Genomic DNA, 15,000 nt, shown 5'->3' with positions numbered 1-15,000 from the left:
AAACGAATTGTCCTCGTCCTTCCAGCTTTAAGATCTTAAGCAGAAAGCCATTTTGCACTCTGCAACGCTTCAGGTGCAAACTTTGGGTAATTAAAAGTTATGAACCCAATCACCGAGAGTGCAACTCCTTCATCTATTCTCCAGCAGATTGATTCCAGAGTCTTTATCTCCATCGAAGTGGTTTGATTGATCGCTTCCCCATTAGCTTGTTGCGCAAAACCGAGGCGGCTCAACAAACAAGGGCAACCACTGCCGTCTCAGCGGGAAAAAAAAAGAAGAAAAAAAAAGAAGAGAAGGGCCGGGCCCACCACAGCGCCCCCTGAGTGATGGTGTCAATAAAAGGCAGTGATGAATCCTGCAGCCGCTGCAAGGGGACGGCTATGGGAAATCAATGGTTAATAATACTAATGCGCTCCCCAGGGCACAGCACATCAGATGCAGTGAACCCAAAGACTGGGTCGAGGGTTAAAAACTAAGGAGAAAAGAAAATGTATGAGTTGTTTTTTTTTGTGCAGATCAGGAGCTTGTTAAAGCAAACTATCAAGCAGACCGGTCACTCGAGTATTAGTGTAGTATATGTTGAAAAAGACTCCGGAGGGAGGTTTTGGGGGAGTGTAAAGCTCACTTCAGTTAGAAAGCAAATTACAGTTTCACACCCCAAAGGCCACCAGGAACGTCTATGGGGAGAAAAAAAAAAAAGTTCTCATAAAAGTTTTGTCCCACACATTGCCGCAAGGAGCACTCTGTGTGGAATTCCAAAAGGTATTTCAAATAAAAAGCACCTCACCCAATAAATGCATAAATACCGTGCCTGACAGTGTTCCCAGTGGGCGGCACATTCAAATGAGCCAATATCCAGGAGCACTGGATGCTGAGTTTTTTTTTTTTTTTTTTTTTTTTTTTTAAAGGGTTTGTAAATGTTTTGCACATTCGGTTCTTAACAGCCGAGCAGCGGCCGGCTTTAACGGCCTCCATCCATCCCGACGGACACATCCAGTCAGAAAATAACCTGCGGCATGTTCCCGGGAAGCCAATGAAGTCCGTCCAAAAATTCTGCATCCAGTGTGGCTTTGAGACAGCTGATTGCAGCCTGCATCCACGGTGATAAATGTGATGCCTGATTAAAAAAAACAGATCGGGGGGGCGGGGGGGGGGGCGTCACACGGCGGCGAACAATGCATGAACCACAGCTGTGTGCAGCGTGATTTAGGATTTAAAACACCAAGACAGATGTTGCTGCTGCAGATACGACGGTGTTGCATCTGTCATCATTTATGCAAAATGGTGCCGTTTAGCTGGGACCTTAATTTGCCGTTTTTCGCCAGAAACTATAAAATGCATGGATGATTTTTTTTTCTTTCGCCAAAACTCAAACTGCCATTTGAACTCTCTGAATAACAGACACTAAAGTTTCATCTACAGTGAGATTAAATGGAATCGCTGGCATAAAAATAATGTAATAAGAATAATGTAGAAATAGTGTGCATGCCGGAATTCTTGACATTTTTTAAAGCAAAGACTATGAATTACAAATGTATTTTGAATTTTCATAGGCTCTGCAAAAACGAGATCGAACCTTTTTTGAGGGGAAAAAAATACTGCAAAGTACACACTACTATTAGACACGGAGTTCTTTAGACACATCCACAGTTTATTCATTAAAATGAGCAATCTTCCCATCCAAGTATTCTCCATAGGTTGCTATTACGCCTCCAGTGGCATCCCTACTTCCCTGTGACCAAAGGCCTGTTCCCTTACCTCCCTTAATGCATCTCGCCCTTCCGCTTCGACAATCAATTGCACTGGCCTAGTTCCAGCAGAGCTGCAGGTGTTGGCACAGTGACCTATTAAAATGTGCATCTCCAGACACCTGCACTCGAGATTTCGGGAAGCCAGACTCCCTCGCTGGAGTTAAAACGGGGGGGGGACTCTGATCTCTGAGGGGAACCGGCGCGTGTGGACGGGTGCTGAGGAGGCTCAGAGAGGACGGCCAATGTTCCCGGCTCACTTCTCACCTTTGTCCAGCTGTATAATTTGCATGAACACATGTTCCAGCACATCTGCAAATGCAAAGCACCAGGTGTGGACACATGGTATCAACAATACCCACAGATACCCAAATCAGAGGGTTGCAGGCACACTGTTTACTCTGGCAAAATAGCTGGTACTCTCCTATCCTTTGCCAAGGAAGGACGGTCCTTTCCTCCATTCTGAACAAAAGGACGTGTGCACCGAACCCTGAAAATGTGGAAATTAAGCAAATGTTGTTAAGACGGAGTCCATGTTATGCCTCTGTTCCCTTGGAGACCAAACTTCCGTTCAAAATTCTGCCTTCCTTTGGGAAACTGGATCATTTTTTTTTCATGGGCGGTGCAGCATACAACGGGGACAACTACGGTAATGTAATTGCCGATGACAAATCGCGGAGCCGGTGGAGGATTTCGGTGGAGAACGGGAGCAGCTGGAGAAACAATGCAGCGTTGGGTTTTCTGCTCAAAAGCCTTCTGCCTCTGACGAAAAATATATATATATTCCACCAAAATAGTTTTGTAATCTGATCGGATTCTTCTTTTTTGTTTTAAAGCATCAATTTCAGAATGGAGAGAATTGGTGCCTTTGTGCTGTCACACTGGTTCTTCTTTTTCTCTTTCTGTGGTCCGATTTGAATGCAGCATGGGTGAGGGCTAAGCATGCTGCACTAACCGGCCGTACAGCACTGTATTCAATCCAGAATAGGCCCTCCTTTCTTCTGCCGTGACCAGTTGTCACATTCCAGCATTAGCCTGAGAGAAACTGTAGCTATGGAAGGGGGGGGGGGGGTACCACAGGGGCCAACCCAAACCAGATCTGTCTTCTTTTCAAGGATCTGTGCTAATTATCTAAGATCTTTTCAAATTCCCATCCGTGATCTGTTGAACACGGCTGGTACAACGAGACCGTTTGCCTGAACTCGACTCTCACATTGGAGCCAATGAGGTCAAAACCCCATCCTCTTGACCCTTAACTTAGGACAAAGCAAGCGTTGGCTAAAGTGGTTCAAAGGTACTTGAATTCAAACCACGTCCCCCCCCCCCTCCCCCCAGCCCTGCAACACCTTGGCAATACAAAAAAAGGATTTAAATAGCCTAAAAGCTCGCGCAAATCGTTACGCTGAATGAATTACGAGACAAACTGAACCCGGTGCAATAGCTGAATATGTTACATGCAATTTCCTGTAGGAGGTTTGACATATTCCAAGTTTGTCAAACTATCAGCAGGGGGCAGGCATTTCAAAACATATGTCAGGGTTTAAAGGGCTGCAGGAAACACTGTAATTAAACCATAAAAGGCACCATGTAACATCATACAAGTGGTATATTCGACTGGAGGGACATGATGTCATAATACAACATCATGTCAGTGGGATTGTAGCCTGGACTTTTGTTATTTAATATATAATTCACAGCTGTAGAGAGCACTGAGGCAAGGAGGATTTCTATCGTTTTATAATGGAGCTGTGCTTAGAGAAAAAAGTTAGCTTAGCATTAACTGGAAACAGTGGGACGTGGCCAGTTTGGATCCGTCTGAAGGTTTCAAATGAGATATATGTATATCCTGTCAATTATTGTGTTTCTGATGAGATTGTGTTACCTTTTGCGGTTGCGAGAGTGGTGCAAATCCACTCGTCTATCATTAACGTCTTACTTTTCCTGCCACTTCTCTGTAACGGTAAAAGGCGAACAGATGAGGTCATCTCCTCAGAAACTAAAAGATAGCACACCGTTCCCATGTGGTCCTTGACTGACATCCACCCTCCCCTCGCATCAGGGATGGGTCACGTGGTTTGTGTCTTGTGCTGATTACGCCATCGGGGAGTGGACGCTGCTGGTCAATGCAGTGAAAAAAAAACAAAAAAAAACTGGGGGACGCCACAGAGTGTGGATTAAATTGCCGTTGTCAGCCGCCTGGGTAATGGATTGACTGGATGTGGTATCACGATAATGTGCGAGCCTTGGGTGGGGGGGGGGAAATGTCTGTGTTTTTTTTTGATGAAATGCATCCAGCGAGGTGGATGAGCTGCGCTCAGTGTTGACCTTTAATCTGTATGCGCGTTGTGAGATTCCAATCTAGCTCAGGACAGAGCTTTTGGATGTTTTTCTTTTTTTTTTTTAAGATGGAGGAAGGGGGCGGCGGGGGGGGTCAACCAATTAAAGTACTGACAGTCTGAGATCTCTGTTGAGTCCTAATGAAAACGAAATTGAAAATGCACCAGAGAGCCATGTTCTCAATCCAAAGCAAAAACATGCATAATTCAGTGACCTTCAGTACAGTCCACCAGATCAAAGAGAGGGAAATGATGAATTCAAAAGGGTGAATTGTGATGTGGTAGCCAAAATACATGAAAAAATAAATTATAATCCGAGTTTGTCTTGAAAGCATTGTCCCAAAGCCATTTACCCACGAATCTCAGAATGATGGAGAGAAACAAATTACACTCAGTAGAAAGATAAATAGGGTGGCTGGTTTATCTCAGGGCGGCCATTATCAAATGCAGATTTCTCCCATTTATCAACGCTAACTGTGGGTGGCTCATCTCCAGAAAGCACAACCAGCTGCTTGAGACCAAGAGGAGGTTCAATTCCCCTCCGCGAGATGGGTGGGCAGAACCCTTCAACGGGATGGGAACATTGGCTTAGATGTCTCCTGTCCCTGCCTAGATAATGAAGGAGGATGCTTGGCTCGAAGGACGGCTTGCCTTATGGTTCTAAATACAGAATAATTGACTTGCGCCAGAGCCAAACCCGATTGGACTGGTGTGTTTCCATTGGGACGGGAAACGGTGTACCACAAAACCCAAAAGCTGGGGCCCGTATCGCGGATGCAGGATGCTTCAAATCCACCTTTGAACAGCTTGCCCATCGACCCATTGATTTCCTGTTTTTCAGGAACAGGCCGTAATTTCCACCACGATCACAGAGTCCTTCTGTTTCCAACGATCTGTAATAATCACTATCATCTCCTTTCGTGTACCACCTGTAGCATCACTCCTTTAAATAGTGCACGGAAGGGAGAACCCCCGAACAGCAAGGCTGCATTGAGACCGCCAAACGTCCTCCATCCATTGAACGGCTTTCTATACCTCCGATACACCCAGCACTACACCCAGTGAGTGTGAAGAGAATGAAGAATAAATCATGTTTTACAGGAATTGGAAACTTCCAGAGACCTTTTATACATAGTAGATCCAGTAGGATCACTTCACTCCTCCTACGTATCAAACCCAAAACACTATAACTGCACCCTTGAGTAAAAGGTTATCTGAGCCCTCCTGAATCTGAATCTTAAAATCCCTAAAGTCCTCACACCAACACCCCCCCCTCTCAGGTTTTTATGAGGTGAGAAGCACAAGCCGATTTCCCCCCTTCACACACAGCGCTGGCCCTGTTCTGCCCCAGAAAGCGTGATGCGTATTAGTATGTTTTATTACACGAGTGAGCTGGAGTGGCCATGCATGAAAGAGGAAGGGTTCACCGCCGAGGGTGGCCGAGCTCATGAATCTCTATTTGTTTAGTGAAGCTACTGGCACTTATTGTATTGTCGGTCGACGCAAAGCACGCTGGTCAGTACACCAGACTGAGAAGGAGGGTCGGTTTAAATCAAGAGCTTTTTGTATCGCACGAACTCGACTTCGTCAAAAGTATCGGCCGAGCATAAGCCTCACGTTACGTTGCGTGTCGACATTGGGGTTTTTCTTTGAATGACTCTTGACTACGGTAAGCCTCGGCAGGGGTTAAAAGATGGTTTCATATTAGGCTTTTTTGGGGGTGTTTTCGCCAAGAGTTCGATTCCACTGGCGTATCTGTGAGGTGCGAAATGAAGGGGAGGAACAAGCGTCTGTGAAGCTTACAAATTAACGCTCACGCACGTTACGGAATGAGGACTGGAACAGGACAACATGTTCCAACTTAGTTCAAATGAAGTAAACTGACGTTAGCTTTTGACAGACGTGAGCCATACGTCAATCTTTAGATTCTGGTGGGGGGGGGGGGAAGTGGCGGATGAAAAGCTCCACCGCACTTTGATTTTACTGTTTTCCCCGACAGCTGTCCTGGGCTTTTTAAAAATAAAAAAACTCCAAAGTCACTGAAAGGGGATACTCAATGGATATTGATTACAAAAGCTAGAAAAGCGAACTGCTTGCGATCGGTGTGATCCCCGGATTGGCTCCGGTTTTGAATTACGCCACAACTGCTTTAAATTGCTTCCGAAGTGGCCCCTTGTAGTTAAAGAGAGAAAGTGCATGGTAATCTAACGCCCTCAATAGGAAGCTTTGCTTACAAAGTCGGTTTTGTGCACCTAGGTGGAGAGGGGGGGGGGGGGGGGATTCGAACCCATGATGCTGAGCAGATTTGAAGGCTCTCAATTACCATGAAATCGACCAGATGAGAAACTTGTCTGATTATGTTTTCACCCCTTCATCTGTGTGGTTTGCGGTTGCCAAGCGTCTACCGGCTTTAAAAAAAAAAAAAGTATCCAGCAGGCCGCTGGCGAACCTGCGCGCCCCGTTGTCCATGGATACCGGCGTTTTGGGATGGCGCGACCACAGGCACTCTGACCCTTCTGGACGGTTTTGGGACGAGCAACAGACGAGGCTGTATAAGCCGTTTATTATGGTAACACCTTTCACGAATGGTTCTGCCTTATGCGTGCCACAAGACCCTTTCATTATGAAGGACAAACCATGCAAGCTGCTCGGTTTGTCAGAAGAGCTTCCCTTTTAAGGTTAGTAAAATCTGGAGCGCATCCCAGCGCAGGAAGATTTAAGCTTTACTGTTTCATCTTCCGTCTTCAGTGCATTGCATTTTGTTGCTTTAACGTTGAAAACAATCCCAAAAGAGAAATGCTTATTCTCCCCATTGAAAATAACTGGGTTCGAGGATTCTATTGTGGCTTCACTGCGGTTGCAAAGCCAAAACATCTGCTGTGACCACTAAGTGCTTTTGTGACTTCAATCTGCTTGTAATCAGAATGAGACTCTTTGGTCCCGCCTTCCCTATTGTTTGACCAACAGCACAGATTCTGAAAAAAACATCTTCACAATTGGGATAGTTCATGCGAGTGTGAGATCAATTTTCACCACCAAACCACACATTTCACGAGGTCCCTCCTTGAAAAATACATAATTATTCCTGTGAGGAAATCTGGTTTAAAAGCCTAAAAAAACCCTCTGAAATCAGCCTTCAGAAGCCCCGTTTTCTTCAGTGTCGCTCACCGTGTTGTTCGTTTAGAGTCTGCACTCCTCCTTTAGCGGTGTTGCTCATCTGTTAAAATGCTTACAGTGAAGATCCCTCCTGACACACCTAAGCTTTCACTGCATTACTTTCTGCAAACAGTATAAATAATTAGCTTATGGCTTCCCTCAATATTTATCTGCTCGGAGCACATGATGTAACTTAAACACCTAACGCTCATGCTAACTAGGGCATGCGATGATTATTGCACTAGAGGCATGAAGATTTCTGGTAAAACACCATCCCAAACGCAAAATAGATTACTATTATGAGCAGTGATGGAAAACAGAGATCATTCGGGCCTGTTTTATGACAAACATGACTTCACGTTTTAAAGGCACGGATAACGGCCACTTTTCCCTGGAGAAACAAATGTAATTGAACTAATTAGTTTGGATATTCAGTTTATTAAAAGGAATTTTAGTAACGTTTAAATGAGCAACTGTATTGATTATTGTACAATACATATGATGGTTAGTACAGTAATCTAAACCATTAGCAAAATGCACCACAGAAGCTCTGCCCCCGAAAACAGAATTTACTGCTTCTCTAATCTCAGTTGACACAAGCACATTCCCGACTCATTAAGGGAGCCCCCTGCCACATAGGTGCTACATATCAATTCATACACGGGGGAAAAGGACAAAACAAGGGAAGGAGTCATATTCATGATTTTGTTTTACACACTTTGCGACACATTTCATATGTAAAGGTGATCCAGGCGGTTCAACATACATACATACATACATACATGCAACCAACCGATTGTCTCAAGTCAAGTCACTACTTCTTGTCATATTTACTTGTTTAAAACTACGCGTGGGACAATAATTTAACATTTAGGGTATTTCATACAGATTTGGATTATAATGGGTAATTGGACAGTCGGTGAAATCTAGAGTCCCGGCTCCTTGGACAGAGATTATTTTGCTCATTGGAGGCTAAAAGTTTTTTTTTTTTTCTTTAATCCCCAGAGGGACTGTGACGGGATTGGGGTCACAGACCTTTTTGCGATACGCGACTCCGAATGCTGAAAGACAATTAGCGGGCGACCCCTCGTCCTGCTTGCTTCCCTCTCGACGCGTTACAGAATAACGTCCAAGTCCTCAAGTTCGCTGAAGGCATCCATTCCTGGGACGTTTAATAAATTAAATTTTAAAAAGGTGTTATTAAAAAACGAATCATTGAAATGTCGGCGTCACGCGGAGCCTCGTTTGTTGACCTGTCAGAAGGCCCAGTGATGAGAATTCAAATGAGAGCCCAGAGGTTACGGCCCGGAGCGGTTTTCCCGTCAAAGCCCCCCAACTGCCCCCAGCCGATCGATCTGACCAGCCTGTACGTACATTCAACGCATCCACACTGAATAGCTTGCTTTTAGCCAAATTTCACATTTGGCCGAACACATCAAAAAGATCAAAAAAAAAAAAAAAAGGTGCCTGGCTGAAGTCGTCTTTCCATCTGCCATGTAAAAAAAAAGGTGGTCGTTTCACACCGCAGAGCCTGTCCGGGGCACCCCCACCGGGTCGGAGGGCCTAGAACTACGTCCTAGATTCACGTGGCGAGAATCTGAAGACAGGTCCACCTCGAGCTGCTTCCTCTCGCCTTGACCTTTTGCTCGTAACTCTCCTTGCGCTCCCTGAGTGATGAGACCGGCCCCCTTGACCCCCCCCCCCCCCAAGAGAGACAGGCCGGCGTTTGATGAACGACCGGTGGAGGTCAGACCTCTGATTGGTATTCAACCCTCTTCCATCTGCGACCGCTGAACCAAAAAAAAAAAAAAAACGCCACAGTGCGTAGCCACGAGAGTGTAAATCACCGCGGTGACGTTGACGGATGTACTCGGCATCGGGTGCCGAACTTTACACCGCGGCGACGGGAGCCCGTGCGTGGGCTGGAGCGAGTAATCCGTCACAGAGTGGGCTTCCCCCCCTTCCCCACTCCCCCCGGATGGGCGCTTTGCAAGGGGGACTGCTGTAGGCGAGGTGCGGTGAGACGACCCGTGTCTCCTCCACCTTACGCAAGGGGGGTCACTGATGGTGTTGAAAAGCAAAGGACGGGGACCTTTGACCTTTTCCCGGGGGGGGGGGGGTGTCTGGAGATGCTTAGCAGGCGGCAAGTACTGACAGAGCTGTGGACGGATGAAGGGAGGCGCCGTGTGCGCCGTGCATCCGCTTCATCAAAGGGGTTTCAGGCTTGATAGTGGAAGACTCATAAATGGGTTCGGACCGTGATGAAGACCTATTTTTACAGATAACACTAAAAATTTGAATTTGAATTTTCATGGAAATGAAACACAACGGGCTTTGAATACAAATTCATAAACAAAGGCTCAATCAGTGGGTCTTGATTGAACCCCTCAGTACGGACGTGCATCAGATCTGTGATGCCTCGCGCGGCCGATGATGGACGGGCGTTTTGACTCGTTCCAACGTATCATAGACTTTACTTTAGATTCATGGGGGAAAATATTTGTATGTCTTTGTCATTCATCATCATGTGACCCTCCTCACGTGTGTCTTTTAGAGGGCTGGTTTGGAACCCACTTTCCCCTTTGTACACAAACGTTACTGGTGCGCATTTGAAAAGACACACTTAGTGAACGTTTCCGATAACGACACCGTCACTCTTCACCAGGGCAGCAAAAGTTGCCCCAGAATGTCCCTCTGCGGCATGGTGGTGTTGACATGTTTATCCAGCTGTTTGCAAAATGACCCACCCCCCCCCCCCCCGTCAATTCAAATGAGCTGTACTTGTGCAGGGAGCCGGACTCGGTTACAACTGGCACCAGTGCTCCATCAACACAAAGGAGAGCATCTGAACCACTTCATACCAGCGGCGGGACACAGTCGTTCCGCAGCGTGTTGGGACACGTGACGCGCGCGCTCTGTCCAAATATAGTACCAATAACAATTTGCTTTATACGGACGGCGTTGGGGTCAAAACATTTAACGCAATCGGGAGCAATGGAGCACGTTTCGGTGGTTTTTCGCCTTTTCCCCCCGAAGGATAAGCAGTGATCCATCGCAGGCGGCTACGGACAAAAGCACACGCGATCAGGCGCAACGACCCCCCCACACCCCCATCACCTCCCCGGTAACGAGAGGAGATGACATGGGGAGGTGCGGATGGTGCGCTCCGCGGGCGGTGCCTACCTGTCATCGTAGCAGAAATCCGCGTCCAGCGTGTTCAGGTAGAGACCCACTGCCACGGCGGTGCACACCAGCTCCGTGATCATCTCTCAAAGCCAAAGCCGGAGAACAGAGCCGGGATCTTAGAAACCTCGCCCGTTCCGACCCGCTCCTCTCAAAAGTCTCGGTGTTATTGCGTTCTCGGTTCAGCCGCTCGGGAGCTCCGGACAGCGCGTGGGCATCCTCCCCCGTGGCACGCAAAGTGTGGCAAAGTTAACCATATTCCCTGTGACCCGGGGTGTCGGGAGAAGGGTGGAGGGGTGCAGGTGGGAGGTGGGGGCGGGAGGATCGGGGGGGGGGGGGTGAAGCTATCGGCTCGGAGCTGCGCGCATCTGCTGTACTGCGGCGTCCTCGGTGCGCGCATCCCTCCGCCTCGGAACCGGAGAGAGAGAGCCGAGCGGGGCGGGGAGACGCGTGTGCCTTTTCAGGGAGGCTGAGCATGCGCAGTAGAGGCAGAGCGAGGGGCGGAGGGAAGAAGGTGGTGCCAGAAATAAGTGGTTGTGTTTTTGTGCATCGACGGTGGGCTTAATAACGATCAATCATGTCGCGCATATCGAAATCTACATCACGTGTTCTCTTTAAATTGAGTGTGACTCAATAGTCAATGTTTACCATTAGTGTTTATTTTATTTTAAACTGAGCCAAATAAAGCAAATTATATTGACACTGTGTTGACCTTAATGGTTACCATTAGAGCATTTTAAAATAGAAAAATAGTGAGAACATTCTCAACCAGACTCTTAAATAAACTAAAAAGATTTTCATAATATAATATCCAAAGTATGTATATTTTGACAGTAAAAATGCATGGAACATACGGATAACACATTTAATGTCTCCGCCATATTCATCATATTATCTCATCGTGATAATATCGATTGATTTGGACTCCCCAGCGTCCCACGGCGAGGCTAAAGCCGACTAGCTGGCGTGACCGATGAACTGCTGTACCTCACCCTGTGGTGAGGATGCATCTGGGCCTGAGTTTGGAAGTGTGCAGCCTGCTCCCGCTGACGACCAGCTGGACCAACGCCTGGCCCTCGGTCGGGGGGGGGGGGGGGGGGGGGGGGACTCAGAGCGAAAGAAAAGTCCCGTTCAGAGCGGCGTGGAGAGAGGAAAACAGATGGCTGGAGAGGAGCTTGCGGAGCGCAAAGGGCATCGGCCCGGTGATGGCCGGTCGTTTGTAACGGCGGGCACCCGGAGACCCCGACTCTGAAGAAGACTTGACCTTCACCTCACGGGGGAGGGGGGGGGGGGGGGTTGGACAGGCCCTTGTGTTTTTGTACCTGAGACTCTGGCTGTAACAGAAGAAGAGGGCCTCAGGCTGTTGGAAGACGACAACCCAGTGCCTCCTGTCACCTTGTACTCAAAAACGAGCACGCCGTTGCTCTGCTCCATTGAGGGGGGGGGGGGGGGGGGGGGGGGTCGGCACAAGTGATTAAGGGATTGGCGGAGGAAACGAGGGAGACATGCTGCCTTGGAGTGCACAAACAGACGCCCCGGGGCCAAACAAACACAAGAAGAAGTGTTTACCCCGTGTGACTGATGGCCAGCGACTGCTCTTTAGCTGTAAACAGACCTGAATAAAAAGTCCTTTTTTGGTGTCTCAGGTGACGATGTCTGAAGGGCCGCCGGGGGCTCTGCTAAATAATTTGGGTTATTTACATTCATTGGTGAATGTATTTTTCTTATTCCTCTTAGGAATAATGGTTTTTTTTTTCTGAAATACAGGAACCAATTTGACAGATGATGATTCTAGTTCAGAAAATGTTCCAGGATGTAAATAATATTCATATACAGAAATACAAAATAAATATGTAAGTAATAGAAAAAACAAATTCTGTCTATTTAAATGAATTGTCTGTGCTTGGATCTAAATAACACAATATGTGATTAAAGTTCTGCAACCTCAAATGTCGGACATTCCGATTTCAGAGTTTTTTGTACTGTCTTCTGCTAGCTGTTTCCATGGCAATAAAAAGCAATGGCTTTATTTGATACAAGATAATACTCCTGTTTGATTCACACATGCAATGTAGGAGCCAAAATACATCAAAAGGACGTTTTGGATCAACAAATTGTGTTTCCATCCAGCCTGTTATTAGGGGATTTCCTCTCCTCTTTTAAACTCCACAGAGCGAGTCATTTCCATGTGCCATTTGCTCCGGAAAAACTCCTAGATCAACCCAGCAGATAATCATCGAGGAGGAAACAGATAATCACAGCTGCAAGGACAGGGCCTGGGCCCCGCCCTCACAGAAATAGCACATCCGCGTTATTAATATCACCATTCTTTAGCCGGCACACCTAAAATGGGGAGACATCACACCCCAAATCCAAGTCCACCCTGGGCTTGATGACTGTCACGCCACAGTGACGATGGCCTGCACAGTGGCCTGAATATCCTTTAAAAAAAAAAAGGTCAGTGTATTACATTGTTTCAGAAAAATAAACAAAATAAAACACCATTTAAACCCTAAAATGACGACAGTTTTCCATGACTTGGTGGCTGTTTTAGATTGAAAAAACTTGATACCTATCTGGATAACATGGGCCAGGTTAATGGAGAATATGATTTTGATGTTACTGGATAAAACGTGACGGGATCCACATTGAAAGCTGCGTGTCTCCAGTGGCTCGGGGTCAAACCCGTCACACGCGTCCACTCTGCCAGGCGCCAAATGCCATTTTATTTTTATTTGTCAAATGCAGCTCTCCAGAGATGAAATCTTTTAGTGACTGGAGGTGACAACAGCGTTTTTTAATCTAAAACAAGCGGTGTGTGCCCAACTCGAAACCTCAGCCAAACCCCTTCTTTTTCACAAGCCCGAGGGGGGGGGGGGGGGGGGGTGGCATCTGGCTTTTGGCAGAGAAGTGTAGTCAGTTGGTGAATTTCGAAGGGGCACGATGACGGCAGCCAGGGCTTCTTGCTGGCTCTCGTTCTGCCCGATGGCTGTTTGCCCAGAAAAAACAAAAAAACAAAAACAGAAACAACTCTCAGTTTTTGCTTGAGGACGTTGAAAACAGGACAACAAGGAGGATCACGCTCAGATGGAACACATTAGGTACAAAAAGAATCAGGAATCAGGAAACGTTTATTGCCATAATATGTTGGACATACATGGAAATTGTCTTGGCGGTTGGTGCATGACAGAAGACAGTACAATAATGACAACATAGTGCAGCCATAAGATAAAAATAAATTATAATAAAATATATATGCTATGGGTTGGTAAAAAAGCGATGCTTTTGGGGTGTGCTTCCGATGCGGCTGCAGACCTTTCATCACCAAAAGCTCCCTTCGGTGACCCACACGTTTGGTAGTACTATAATCATTCCACTTTCCTTCCAAATTTGACCCTGTGATTAGTTTGAGTTAATGGATTAATGCTGCAGCATTGCCTCTGTGCACCAGATTATCTTCAGGAGACGGATTTAGTTCTCCCTGACGTGCTTGGGGTAACTTGTTTGAAAGCACCTTGTAGTGACTTCATGAGCCAGAAGTCTTCTTTCCACCCAAAACACAACATCCACCAGCTGAGTATTTTGCAGAGAGGACGGGGTGATCATTAGGAGCACACGCACTTCAAATGGAGGTCCCTTCCTGTTCACGGGGAAAGAGGAAACCCTGAGAAGATTTTTCACATCAAAGAGGGTTCGCAGGAACTTGAGTCGCGTCCAAACCCGAGCCCCAGCGTGAGAAACGGCGGTCGGAGCGAAGGGCCCGAGTTGTTGTGACGCGCTCCCCTGCACTTCCTGCCATTCCTATACCTTGCAACGAAAAAGCCATTTGAGGCGGGATCGCCTTCGTGTGATTCCCCCACGTTGGCTATATTGGTCTCCGGCTCCTTCAAGCACATCCCGTGACCATGTCTCCCAGACTTAAGTGCAAACTCAAGAAAATTGTGTTTTTACCGGTTGCCATGGTAGCTTTTGCTGCTGTTTTTTTTTTGTGGTTTGGGTTGAAAGCAGGCACCCTTTACATCAGCCCCTTTTCCCTCCTCTTCTACGGTGGGGGCGTTAGGGTGTCTTTATACGCACACGTATGTGTGTGTGCGGGCAAACATGCGTGCGAGCAACATGGCCCGAGCACGTGGTCCACAGGACGTGACTCACTCGGCCACTTTGGGGGGGGGGGGGGGGGGGGGAAGGTTTAACGGCGGTTCAGTCGCAGCGGAGAGAGTCTCACCGCCTGTCTTTGCGGAGGTGAAAATAAAGCTGTGGGACACGGCATCGCCACGGCAACCTTGACGGAACCAACGGATGGCCTGCAGATGTGCGGACCGCTGCAGCTACTGTGACAATAAAAAAATTTAAAAAAGCACGAGAAGATGTGACGAAGATGAGGCAAAAGCATCCTGTCGTATTCCCATTTTTTTAAAGTCTATTTCTGTCTCCGTAATTTGAAAAAAGGGAAGTTTCCAGCACAGCTTTAATCAACACGGCTCACGTGCTCAGCGGGTAGTGAGAAGGACACACACGTGTCACATGGGAATAAGATGTTTCCACCATTGATCCACCACTTTGAGCTACACACCATC

At 47.1% G+C, this 15,000-nt stretch overlaps 1 protein-coding gene across 1 annotated transcript in view; it reads right to left on the bottom strand.

Annotated features, from left to right (window-relative positions):
• The window catches only part of tmtc2a (transmembrane O-mannosyltransferase targeting cadherins 2a), a 35,495-nt gene extending 24,764 nt beyond the window's left edge, over window positions 1-10,731 (bottom strand). Inside the window, exon 1 of the mRNA XM_037460089.2 lies at window positions 10,424-10,731. Coding sequence (XP_037315986.2) covers window positions 10,424-10,506 — 83 coding nt within the window. The 5' untranslated portion in view covers window positions 10,507-10,731. The remainder of the gene's footprint in view (window positions 1-10,423) is intronic.
• Window positions 10,732-15,000: the final 4,269 nt, after the last annotated feature.

The sequence above is a fragment of the Pungitius pungitius genome, chromosome 2 (genome assembly GCF_949316345.1).
Source record: "Pungitius pungitius chromosome 2, fPunPun2.1, whole genome shotgun sequence".
NCBI lineage: Eukaryota > Metazoa > Chordata > Actinopteri > Perciformes > Gasterosteidae > Pungitius > Pungitius pungitius.
Note: the sequence above shows the minus strand (reverse complement) of the source record. Positions and strands in the feature narration are given on the sequence as shown.